At 49.3% G+C, this 13,189-nt stretch overlaps 1 protein-coding gene across 1 annotated transcript in view; it reads right to left on the bottom strand.

Moving 5' to 3' along the window:
* Positions 1 to 13,189, bottom strand: part of Col4a1 (Collagen type IV alpha 1) — a 70,555-nt gene that overhangs the window by 14,235 nt on the left and 43,131 nt on the right. Inside the window, exons 22-26 of the mRNA XM_077678284.1 lie at positions 9,216 to 9,393; positions 8,691 to 8,879; positions 6,848 to 7,069; positions 5,743 to 5,904; positions 2,631 to 2,801 (exon numbers count right to left, since the gene is read on the bottom strand). Of these exons, the coding sequence (XP_077534410.1) occupies positions 2,631 to 2,801; positions 5,743 to 5,904; positions 6,848 to 7,069; positions 8,691 to 8,879; positions 9,216 to 9,393 (922 nt within the window). The remainder of the gene's footprint in view (positions 1 to 2,630; positions 2,802 to 5,742; positions 5,905 to 6,847; positions 7,070 to 8,690; positions 8,880 to 9,215; positions 9,394 to 13,189) is intronic.

Below are 13,189 nucleotides of genomic sequence, written 5' to 3' on the forward strand. Positions count from 1 at the left end.
AAATTAAATGCGAACGCGCCAATATCAACGAGAGCAAGACGACGAGGCCCTAGTCCGCACTTGTGCCTCTGCATAATACTTGGGAAATACCAGGCCTCTTCGCTTTACGGCATTTGGGCAGCCAGCTGGCTTCGTGAGCAAATAAAAAACGCGGTAGTTTTGGCAGCCTTCTGGGAGCCACAGGTGTGCGCGTCGACAAAATCAAAGGCGATCTGGCACCACTCAGAAAGTGACGTAGAAGCTAGGTGAGAAAAAAATTGGCTCAAATCTACGCTGTGAAGGTGATTGGAAAGCAAAGCTTTAAACGACACCCGCAACAATTGCCCATGCGATGTCACTTGAACTCACACACGTGGCTCTACAAACAGTGTAACGAGAGATTATGCCAGCCGTTACCTGGAATTCGCGGGCGGGGACAGCGTCCCGAATGCAGAAGCGTCGGCCACGGCCGGGCTAGAGCGGCGGACACCGCCGCTGTAGCCCGGCCGTGCATCGGAAGAAAGAAAATGGAGAGGAGCGTCTTACGAAAGGTGAGACAGCGGAACCTAGCCATACTGATGTGCTAGCTCGGGGCTACACCACCGCGCGACACAAGCGCAGACACCGAAACAATTCGGCATGCGAGCTTAGTGATTCACATTTACGCCGATTAAAACTAGTTAGTTTAGTAAGTTTGAGAATTGCGAGAAATCTGAGGGAAATGTCATAATCGATATTTATCAGAACCTGTCGCCCCTTTCGCCTTTTGAAATACCTCTTAAAACACAACCCCATTGGTATTCACCAATTTAGAAAACGGAGTCCCATTCGTGGCAAGCAGTGCGCAAGAGGTAGCGTTTCCCTGGCGGCCAAATGTCTGTATGTGGTCTCTATGTTTTTTTTCTCGCCCTGCAAACCAATCCTTAACGTATCTTTGCCATACGACCACTTAATTCTGTTGTGTCTCTGTTACCCAGGAGGTGCTGTCGAGCAAGTTAATTAATCGAGCCGTGCGAAGGAAGCATGCAATGGACGCGAAGCTGCGCCAAAACAGGCCCAAAACAGCCGTCGCTAAAGCAGACGACAAAGCCGTACCGCCGAAGCGCCCGCCGGCGAGCAGGCACTTCCGCGCGGGGAACGCAGGATAAATTTGCTGCGCCATCTACAGTGTGCTCCGCGAGTGAGTTTATTGTCCCGCACGCCGCGAAAGAACCATTGGCCGGTAGAGGTAGAAAGCTTTGCTTTAAAACGAATAATTGGCTCTTTGCCTCCGGCAACCAAAAGCGGAAAGTCGAAAACTCAGCCCAGTGATTCAAGAGGGTTGTCTCGTCAGGCGGCCACCCAAGTGCTCGTTGTGTTGAAAAAAATTGACACAAATAAAACAGGCTGTGCATAATTATTTACACTGTGATCGGCTGTGTGTTGCGCAATTTTATGATCATCGAGCCAGTAGGTAATATAGCAGCGAAAACAATTTCAGCACAAAAGTTGCGCGTCGGCATTCCTTTAACGTCTTGAACGTCATAATTAAAATTACACTAAATACAGTGGAACCTCGTCATAACAAAGTAGTATCGGCGCAGTAAATTAGTTCGTTATATCCGATATTCGTTATAACCGTACAGGTAAAAAGCGGCTCTAATAAATCGGCAATCTGGTTTGCGCAACAATCCTATATAAAAAACGCGTTGTTCTAGGCTTCGAACCCATGGCACTATAAATGAGGTAGTCCTTATCTGTCTCCTTGTGGCCTTTCAAACTAAATTGACCAGAACGTGAGAACGTGAAATGAGAACAAAACAAAGTTAGTTCTGTAATAGAAGCCGGCCTTCTAGTTTACTTGAAGGAAGATGTGACCTTCGCCTGGTGGCTTTTCACATTCTGAGCGGAATGAAGTTTTTCAGTGTCCACGCAATAAAGGGCCTTAAGCTACTAAAAAAACGGTTGTTTCGTCTCACTTTTTTAAAATTTTGCTTTCGTTATGCTAGCTGTCGAGTTTTGAGACTCGCGAGAACCAAATATTTCTTCGTTATGGCCGATATCGCGCGGCTCTCGAGGTTTCGGTTTTGTTATAAAAGGAATAGGTGTCATTGAAATAAAGCATGACCAAACAAACTTGGTATTTAGTACGCTATATCCGATAATGCGCTATATCAGTGTCCGCTAGAACGAGGTTCGACTGTAAATATTTGTTGTAACGTAAAGATTGCACCTTTCATAGTTTTCTCCAGCCCCTGTAAGGAGGCAAACAGTGCGTTGTTATTTCGAAACAAATAATTAAAACTGGCATTACTTTTTCCCTTTCTCTCGCATTGTTTTCGTGACGTGGCAGCGCACGTCTGAAAGTCAGTCGACCGCGCTCCAATAAAACGCCAAGCAAGCCGACCGAGCCCGTGCAATGCTGCCATCTAGGAGATGTGGAAAGCACTTCAGTTGACCAACATAAAAGCCGATAGCCTGCTAGCTAGTGCAGTCGATTGGGCTAATAATTTCTACATTTTACGCTAGCATTAAGAAGGAACCATAGCTCTCGCGTTCACCCGCATAAATCTCTAAACTGCAGAGCACACCAAGGAAAACCACCTCACAGGAATGAAAACTGAGACTAAGTTTACGTGCCCTGCGCGCAAGCAGAAATGCAAGTGTGGCACCTGGTTGTCCTGGGGAGCCGATTGTGCCATCTCGTCCGGGTTCTCCTTTTCCTCCTGGTGGTCCGTCAAAACCGGGAAGTCCGGGCACACCAGGGAAGCCGGCTTCACCTTTGACTCCAGGAATGCCTGGTGCGCCTGGTGCTCCGGGTAGTCCGGGGTAGCCCGGTTCACCTGCAACGTCGGACATGTGTAGCGTCAGTGCAAAGGAATCAAGGACTCACTTGTGCAAGCTTTTGAAACTCTACCCCAGGTGATACTTTTAAGGGGGCCATGCAGGCAAACACAAGTTTGGTTCACTCGCAAGATTACCTCGTTAGAATCATAGTGACACCACTTTTGACGTAAACTTCCCTCAAATAAGCTACATAATTAGGAAAAAGGGAATGACCATGCGACTCATTCGCTCATTTCCAGCACTAGAACATATGACGTCATATGCACAGCCGTGCGATTGGCTGAGGCCGGCAAAAGCAAACGCAACTTAGGCAGGGCTTATAAGCTTGCAGAACAAGCTATTTTCGCTTACGCTTAAAGGTGTTGTGCCACCAAATTTGTTGCTTGTGCATTCTTTGTTGCAAACGTTTTATAATTCGTTAGAAAGCATGATACATGCTCTCACACGCACATATTCTGAGTGAAAAATTTATTATCGCACGATTCATGTGAACAGGATTCGGTTTCGGTTTCTGGGCGCCGATTCAAGTGACGTCACAGTGTTGCGAGGAGGCTCTGCCACGGCGGCGCTGCGGTACGTTGCGACTTTACTGCGGCGTCTGCTCCCCCACATACGTGCTTCACCACGGAAGTAAACACGCCGACTCTACACGTCAAGCCGCGACAGCTCTGACGCGGATTCTTTGTCTGCATCCTCGGATGCAGACAAATGAAAACCATGGATTTGCAAACCATAAAAATGCTAAAAAAACGCTCAAAAAAAAAAAAAAAAAAAGCTGCCCCCGCCCCGAATCGAACCGGCAACGTTGACCGGATGGGCGGAACGCGCGAGACCACTGAGCCAGCGAACAAACGATTCCACCCCGCGATATAGCCGGTGTACTAGATGGAGGCCCATCCTTGGAGTCGTACGTCGGTGTTTACTTGCTAGTTTACAGAATTCCTGGCTTGTAAACTCACATTTTTTAAATAGCGCTTGCGCAGCAAGGTTCCGCGAAGCCCCCGCGACAGCTTATCGCCATCAACTCTGCTCTTCTGCGAAAGCGCTCGCAAAAATAAGTGTGCCCGGCTGCGACTGCGATTTTGCACTGAAGGGATAGTGCTTGCCGTACTTTGGTTTTACGTTTTACGTTAAAAACCTTTCCCGATACTGATCTCTTATTACCCAAAGTACCCTACGTAACTGTTCTTCTGCACGAAACTGACCTTATATTTTCTACAGGCGAGCCGATCGCACACGCATTCCGGGGTAGCGGCGTCGCCGAAGAGCACGGCCGAAGCGTCGAACGCCAAAATACGGATCGCATTAGCGCTAGTGTTGAGTTGTATGGGCTTCATGGAACTTACTGAGTTTATTACCCTCCAGAAACTAACAAAATAGAGCCGCGTTCATTGCGGCACGAATGTTGTCGGGGCGCAGTTTTCGCTTCTCGGTCGATTGACGACGCGTCGTGCGACCAGTCAGGCGACCGGTTTTGTTGGCGTCTTCGGTCGGCGAGTCAGTCACACTACGGCGACTTTCCATCGGCCGACGTGTTTGTGTCGCCGTCGGCGTGGTCACCGTGGTGTGACAACGCGGTCTGGCAATTCGGCAGTTGGCCGATTTTTTAACGACTCGTCGGCGTCGCGTCGTCGTCGCCGTCGTATCGGTATAGTGTGTCGATACGACCAAGCGACCAAACAAACTGTGGTAACTGGAGTTCACGTTCACGTCGCTCGAGTCGCTAGCGTTGTATGACGTCACAAACTTTGCTGCGCTGGCAATTCACTGACGTCATGGTTAGTGGCGCTAGCGATGGGTCCCGATTTCCAGAAGAGCATTTAGGTAATTTTTAGAAGCGAATTAAAATATATATTAAGCGCTTGCTGTACCCAGCACTTCGTGTTGAGGGTCGTTGCATGCAGAGGAAGCCTACAGCAGGCTTTTTACAGACTCAAAATTTGGTGGCACAACACCTTTAAGTAAAATGCATATTTATTTTATAGCAGTAAGAATGGTGGGGTGAAATAATGGCAATTACGAAAGTACACGAAACATAGAAGTGCCAGTGCGTACTGCTGTTGGTACTGCGCGCACTATGCTTGTTGTAGCTGCACAGCAGTGCGGCGCTTTGGGGTTGTGTCAGATGACACTGGCCAATTGTCGTAAGAGCTATTGTCTTACGTGACCCTATTTTTCGAACATACCCCATGTTTCACGAAACGATTACTACCTATCGTAATAAAAACAAGCCAGGTGCAAATGCAGTAAAAAAAAAAAGCAAAGGAGAATAGCGGCGCGGAGCAGTATGGTGGCGCCACCTAGGAGGACTGACGGTAAATAAAGCTCCGCAATCTGTTGCAGACTGAAATGCGCACTAAAAGTTTGCTTGAAGACCCGTAGATGTGACGTCATGGCAGACGTCAGGTCAAATCAAACGGCAACAGCAATGAAAGGTTCCACTAGATAGGTTCGTTCCGCTTGGAACGCTCGTGGAGTAGGACAATGTAGTTCAATAAATGTTGTAGTCGGGTGCTCGATTCAAGTGCGTCTCCGCCGTACGGCAGTGCTGGCATCGAGGCCATCGAGCGCTGGCATCGAGGTCTTTGAGCAGTGGAACGCAGTAAATTTAAATTGACTTGAGCAAACCTCTAGCGTGTTATCTTGGGAGGAACAAGAGGGGACAGAAACAGCATGAGAGGTGAACGGGAAAGAGAAGGTATGCATTTACTTGCCAGGGGCGCCAGTCGACTATCGTCTTGCGTCAACATTTGCAACGAAAGGAGCAGATACGCGGCCAATTTTTCAACTCGGCGCTTTCAGGTGCAAATGCACATATCTGCACCGGGGCGAAGCGGGAGATGGAGAGCGCAAAACGGGTTCGCTTTCAAAGACGTGCACGACGAAGCGCCAAGCCAGCCAACACTCGCTCGTATACTTCACGGATGATTGACCGACCTTTTTCTCCTGGAAAGCCGGGCACGCCTGGAGATCCCGGGGGTCCGGGGGTACCTTCCCGAGCCGGTTCTCCCTTGCTGCCTTTATCGCCGATGAGGCCACGCAATCCGGGCTCGCCGGTTTCACCCTTCTGCCCCGGGAAACCGGGAAGACCAGGTTCACCTGCGATTTGTCAACCGTGCGTTAATGCCCGAGGTTCGTTTTTTGAGCCCGAGGTTCATAAATCGCGTCGTCTGCACATATCCCCATTCCTTTCCAGTCTAATTCTTCTTTACTTTCGCAGTCCGAGCAAAGAAGCTAACATAAACAACTGCCGTGAAGGAGGGTAGGCCTTCATTACGGACGTAGGTGTGCAGCGGCATGACGTCCCCATCGGGAATGCAACGGGCCAACCATGGGCCTAACGTTACGCTTTGAGGGCTGACGTTGTAAACCGGTACACGCCATTTGATGTACAACGACTTTGACGTTCCTTGGCAGGTCGCATGCTCACCGATAAGGTTACCCGACGTCGAGGCTGAACATTGGCCTAAAGTAATTTTCATACCCACTGACAATTACACCTGCCGACAGAAGCTCACAGCCGATTTAAGTCGGAGCCAGTGGGCTTCGACGTTAACATACCTGTCCACACATATGCCGCCCCACATAAGACACGTGCGGAGTTTTAAGTTTCTGTCTGAGTTTTTATACACTGATGAGATAAATCAGACACAACTGTATCTAAAATAATAGAAGTCACACAAAATCTAAGAAATATTCTCAAAGACTAAAGCAATCCGACTGATAATTTTTTTCAGAAGTACGTGTGGAGCCCCACCATGCTAAAAATTCTTTAGTGTTCCCTGATTGTTGTCTTTCGAAAATGGGAAGTCAGAATAGTGTGTAGGAGCACAGAAGACTTTAGCTGTGGGGTCCCATAAAGATTTAAATGAGAAGCGTGACGTTTGTATTTCAGCTACATATATTTACTCCGACCTCAAGCTTTCATAGCACAGTCCTCATTGTTTTTTTAAGTGGTGGCAACACTGCCTAGGGCGCTACAAAGCGTGAAATCTGCGGTCAGTGAGCGCAGTGATGCATGGTACACACTACAGGTGCCCACCTGGGCTCCCGGGGGCTCCTGGGTAGCCCCTGTCTCCCTTGAGGCCCTGGAAGCCAGGGAGGCCAGGAGGTCCGGGAAGGCCGGCGCCGGGAAAGCCGGGTTCGCCCACAGGACCCGGGGGCCCGTCTAGACCAGGGAGGCCTGGGTTTCCTTTGGCACCGGGCTCCCCGGGGAAGCCTGCCGGACCCATCTCTCCCTTCTCTCCGCGCGGACCCGGAAGACCTGCGAAAGAGTACGCCAGCACATGCCAAGAGCTGCAACCAGCGCTGCTTGAGAAAACTGAACTCTTGCACTCCAGGGCAGCAGTGGTTTTTGGCCGCAGCCTATGGTATGGTGTACTAGAATGCTACCGTGCGGATACACTATACTAGGGGCAGGATTGAGTGGGGTCAAGTGATTTTGCGATGCACGTACGGGTGAACATATTTTGGGCAGGAGCCACAGGTGTGCCACATTCTGGAATAAAATTAGCGGCGGATAGTGGGGCTGTGTCACCGCTTAAATGTATTGTTCTATCTGTAAACGAAACGTCGCTTACTGTATACAGGCTACATGGCCTGAAAGGCCAGATAGTTCTCATTGCACGCAGAAAACTAGAAGTAATTCTCATCATCGACCATTAGTAATGCACTAATAATAATAGCAACCATTTCAGCTTGCGCCAGTCGAATTCAGTCTCTGCAACAGAATTTGTAGCCTTCTATGTCTGATAATTTCCTGAAGTGCTTCTCCAGAGTCATTTGGCCAGACGATGTCGTATGCGAATCGCGATCATTCCCTATTTAATGTTTCCCAGTTGTTTCCGAATTAAGCTTCTTCAACCCATCCAATGTACAAGGCACCCGTACGGGAGCCGAAACTTCTTTTTGGATTTTATAAACATTCTTTGTCGGTGCCAATTTTTATTGTTGTCACCCTTACAATCAGGTTGAAAATAACTTCGGTGAACTTGCGTTCCTTCACTTCGCGCCTTTTGTGGTAAACGCGCACTATTTTTCAGATAATTATGGTGCACTTACGATCTTGTGCTTTTCTTGCAGGAGTACTGTGTAAGTATTGTCGATAATCTGACTTTGTAGCGATTTTATGATCCCAGCAGTTTCTACTGAACAAAACGCTTTTTTTAATACATTAGGGCACCCCTCACTATATCGCAATGGGTTTATACCTTATTCCGTGCTGACTCCGCATCTCTCTAGAACATTTGCGTGCTTTCACCAAATCTCTTGGGCTTTTAACAACATGACTAAACTCTTGCACACATTCGCAAAAGTAGTTGAATATTTAGAGCGTTGGATGGGCTCACGTGCCTCAATTTAAAGGCGCCCTGAAGCGGGTTGTACGCGTTATCTAAATATCTCACCAGATTAAAGTCTAGAATACATAGGCAATGTTTTGAGTTCTTTCGAGAGATTTAACCGAATTTTTAACACAAAACTGCATTCACGAGTGCATCACGAGTGCCGTTTCTTTCGCCCCGTCCTCCCCGCCAATTTTCTGACGTCTGAAACCGATCGCAAGGCGTCCGCAAGGCGTAATTTAGCCTGTTTTGAGCGTGTTCAAGAGCGCACAGAAAATGTTGCTTTTAGCATAAAATGGGCAAAAATAAATTTTTTTTGAGGCTGAGATAGCACCAAAAGGTACTGGAAAACCAATGGGACATCACTGTAATAGTTCGTAAAACAGCCAGTAAAGGCGCGTGGCGTTTTATTTTTGAAATTATTCTATGCATTACAGATAATATAAGGCTCTAAGTTTTCACTAAATTGTAACATTTTATGAGTAAAAATGCTCGTACAAATAAGAGTTCATCAAAGCTAGCCGAATGAGGCAGGTGGCCTACCTCTTGGGCCGGGTTGTCCTGGGTATCCGGCATCTCCTTTTTCTCCCTTTGATCCAGGGTACCCGTCTCGTCCATGTATTCCGGCATCACCCTTCGCTCCAGCTAGACCATCGAGTCCCGGTATTCCCGGCTCTCCAGGGGGTCCTGGAGGCCCTTGCACCGGGCTTTGGAGGTTGTCCAGACTTGGACCTGCAACCCGCGGAAAAGCTGATTCGGGGCTGGCAGCAGTGTAGAGAGCGTCGCGATTGCAGCCTCACTCCAAGCCAAAGTTTTACATGTTGCGGGATCCGGTAACGTGTTGAGAGAACGAAAGATCTTTCCCTCTGTTTACCGTCATCTATTAGAGCAAACGCGCAGAAGGTTTCGAGAGTTTGTCGCTTGAAAGATAGGTTTTTTTTTGTTATGATAATGGAGGTGCGACCGATCCCGTCACCCCGTCCTGAATATGCGCCGTAACAAGTGCCGCAAGCGAGGAGTTGGAAAATGTGCGGCGGTGCGCCTCGGTGGCGGTGACGGCGCACGTACCTGGCGGTCCACGCGCTCCTTTGTCGCCCTTGATCCCACTGTAGCCCCGCTGTCCCTTGGGGCCCCTCTCTCCCTGTTCGCCCTTTCGTCCATAGCCGGCGTCTCCCTTCTCTCCAACGGGACCTGGACGACCCTCCGGTCCAGGCTGACCAGGGACTCCGGGGGTGCCAGGGAAGCCCTGCGGTTTACACATATAGGCTGCACAAAACTGGGACACCACAAGCCTGCGGAGCATTTAGTGGCTATGACTGAACACTTCAGAGTTGAAATCAAGGTGCCACTTTCTTGTCGATTAGGCACACCATGTGCACAGGCCACGAATCGGATAATTTCGACAGGAGCAGTACGTTCTAAATGATTAAAATCGGTACGCTGTGTCACCTTGCTGATGCGCATATGTTACCAATGCGCCTAAGGTCTGATCAAAAGAAATCCTCCATTGCTACGAGCAAGTCTCTTGCGTAGATTTTCCAAGTGCAGGGCGCGTGCGCACGAGCAATTCTGAAGACACACGCAACTTCACCCCGCGGCGCTTGTTTTGTTTTTGTTCTACGTCCACACTGCGTTTTGATGTTTTTGTATATTCGGTCCTAATTTCAGGCCCTTTCGCTATGACTGCAATGCGTAATGTAATGATACGCGGTAGAAATTCCCTGTCTTCTACTTTTTCTTGACGCTGCCATAGTAATCCTGCACTATTCAAAAGCTTGTGGTTAAGTACTTTCTTTTGTGAATGAAGGTATCTGAGTGGGTGTGGAGCAGTGTATGAATCATTCTGTCATTTTTTCCCGTGACCAACGGTGTCCTGTTGCGGAATTCGAGTGCACGTGGGGTGGCATTCTCTGTGGCTATTGACACGACATAGGGGCACTGATTAACTAATAAATGCATAAAGTCAACCGTCAGTACCCGTGGTTGTTGTCATAGTAGTAGTTTAGAGAAGGGTGAAAGGTGGATAGGAAGTGCTGCAGCAATAACTTTTCTCGCGCAATACTCTTCCGCAGAGACAATTTTCTCTGTGGCAGAAGCGTACTGCGCACAAAAGTTTCCAGACCGCAGCTGCAATCGCGAAAATTGCAGCTTCGGTCGTGGAGGAGGGCACTGCTTTTTTCTTCTGTACGCATCAACTCCTCATTCTGTTAAAGGCCAACTGCACTGAAAATTTGAACCTCTTGAAAACCCTATTTCCGTGTAGTCTGTCCTAAAGAGACCGCAAAATACAAAATATTACAGCTGAAATGTGCGCAGGCACGGCGCAAATGCCCGGTAAAAATGGGCGACTTTGAAACCGAAATTGAGAAGAGGCTGAAGTGGCGCAGCCGGGCAGCCGGCATGCGACCGGCCGGCCAGCAGGACCAAACCTGCGCGCATCTGCTTTGACCGCTCGCCGCCGTAGAAAAAGCGCGCTCAGCAGAGCTCGACCGCTTCTCCTGGGCCGTGGCTGGTCGGAGGACCAAGCAGCCGGCCGGCCGAAATGTCACTTCTGCTTCATGGTTGTTTGAGCGATTCACCCGCAGGTGCAACGTCGTTATCTACGGAGCTATTTTAAACGCTTCTAACTGATTAACAACGCATTTCACGGGGCTAGCAACCCACTTTGTTTGGTGGCATGTACTGTGGCCAAGGTGAAATTTAAGTGCAACTTGTAAAGCAAAGCTTTTTACCTCTACCCCCAAGGGTTCTTTCGCGACCGTTGGTGTCAACAGACAACTCCCGCGAACAAATAAAATAATTTACTGGCACCGCCAGGAATCGAACCTGGAACTAATGGAGTAACAAAGCCAGATCCCGTTGTCTTACTGATTTAGCTACGAGCCAACGCGGAGACGGGGAAGACAAGCGGTGCACTCACCAAGCACATCTACGGGTTTAACCCCTGCATTCTCGCTGAATGCCACGCGATAGCGTCACGGGACCTCTCGCGCCACTGTGCGCTCCGCCCACGGCACGTCTAGCGCGCCTTGCGTGTGTGCTATGAGTTACAAAAACTAAAGCAAGCTCACACCAACCCATGGCATCCCACTTCTAGTACGCCAATGTGCTAAAGCCTGTAGCTTCCAGTGTTCACCTAAAAAATCTCAGCTTCTTGTCGTCCGCCCTCACGCCAAACGACACCTCAAGGAACACATTCAAATACTCCTTGATGGCCAGGCCATCACTCCAAACTCCAGCATCAAGATCCTGGGCCTACATCTTCAGGCCAACACCAAGAGTGACGTATCCTTGCATCGCCTCAAACACAGCATCAATAAAATCATACACATGGTCAGGCGAGTTGCTACCAAGAAGCGAGGCCTCAAGGAATCCGATACCTTTCGATTAGTTCAAGCTTTTGTCCTCTCAAGAATCACTTACGTCAACCCCGTCTTCTTCTCGACAAGGACATAAAGATGCTTTATATAATGATTAGAAAGGCAGTTGAGCAAGCCATTGGTCTTCCCATGAGTGCGTCCACAGAGAGGCTGCTTAGCCCGGCGCTCTACAACACGGTGGAAGGGCTGATAGAGGGCCATCTTTCTATCCAGAAGCTCCAAATGAGCAGAACTGCGGCGGGTCGCCGCATCCTTCACCATATTGTCTGGGCAGCACAGAATGTCGCTCCGCTTTATGTACTCCTGGGCTTCTGGCTACAAGAACTAAAGATGCTCCATTTTCCGACAAGCACGGGCTCAAGCGCTCAACACCACCCTCGATGGGGATCATGCAGTTATCTACACAGACGCCTCCCAACATCGAGGGCAGCAGAACGCCATCATCGTGGTTGCCTCCAGAACCAACCTCCTTGCTTGTGCCTCACTCAAGACCGAAACCATGACGGCAGCAGAAGAGGCAGCCATCGCCGTGGCTCTCACTCAACCAGGGGGTCGGAAGGTAGTCACCGATTCCCAACAAGCCTACCGGAATTACCAGTCGGGTTTCGTGTCCCGACCTACACTGCGTGTGCTAAAAAACGACTCCCCAAATGGTTCTATTCAGCTCATCTGGGAACCCGCTCGCGCTTCCATGGAGGGCAACGAATACGCCCACCAAGCCTGCACTTTTACCCCCCGTGCTATGGAGCTGCACGAGGACAGTCACCCGCTTGTCTCGTTCAGGGACATAACCCAGCATTATCTCCTTCTGAGGCAGCCTACCTTCGCCTTACCCTGACCTTTCCATAGAACAACAAACTACCCTACGGCTCATAGAATATGGCTCCTTCCCACACCCGATGCGTCTTCATTTAATGCACCCGAATCGCTACGACGCTGAATGTATATTTTGCTCTGAAGTAGGAACACTCGCCCTTCATCTTCAACGTCGCCATGATCAAGCTGCCTCCACTCCTAGGGGCTATCCCGGTAATCCAATATAGCCTCTTCGCAGATGATATTACAATCTGGGCGACTGGAGGCAGTGATGGGGACCTGGAGGAAAGGCTGCAGCAAGCCTACATCACCCCGAGAGGTCCTGCCTGCTCACCTCAAAAATCGGAGATCCTTTTCTACCAACCTCCCAAACAGGGAAGAAGAAAGAAAGACGTCCTGAACATTCAAGCGTATATACAGGGCAGCCTGATTCCACGCGTCGAGTGCATTCGCGTACTTGGCCTTCGTGTTCAAGCAAATGGAGCCAACACAGCTACTATATCGACGTTGAAATCTAGTTCGGAGCAAATCAGCCGACTTTTAGCCCGCATAGCTAACAAACACCACGGCCTCAAGGAGGCAAATTTACTGCGCCTGGTTCATGCTTTTATTATAAATAGCATCATATACGTGGCTCCTTTTTTGAACTTCGCAAGGACAGAAATAGAGAAGCTTCAGTGCATCATACGGAAAGCCTACGAGCAAGCTGTAGGAATACCCGTCATGGCATCCACGGAGCGCTTCCAAGCAATGGGGGTGCACAATACCCTGGAAGAGCTAGTAGAAGCACAAAGGATGGCGCAGCTGCACAGGCTCTCGTGCAACGAGACTGGCCACGCCATTCTA

The sequence above is a fragment of the Haemaphysalis longicornis genome, unplaced genomic scaffold (assembly GCF_048455015.1).
Source record: "Haemaphysalis longicornis isolate Haplotype H1 unplaced genomic scaffold, Haemaphysalis longicornis Haplotype H1 scaffold_1, whole genome shotgun sequence".
NCBI lineage: Eukaryota > Metazoa > Arthropoda > Arachnida > Ixodida > Ixodidae > Haemaphysalis > Haemaphysalis longicornis.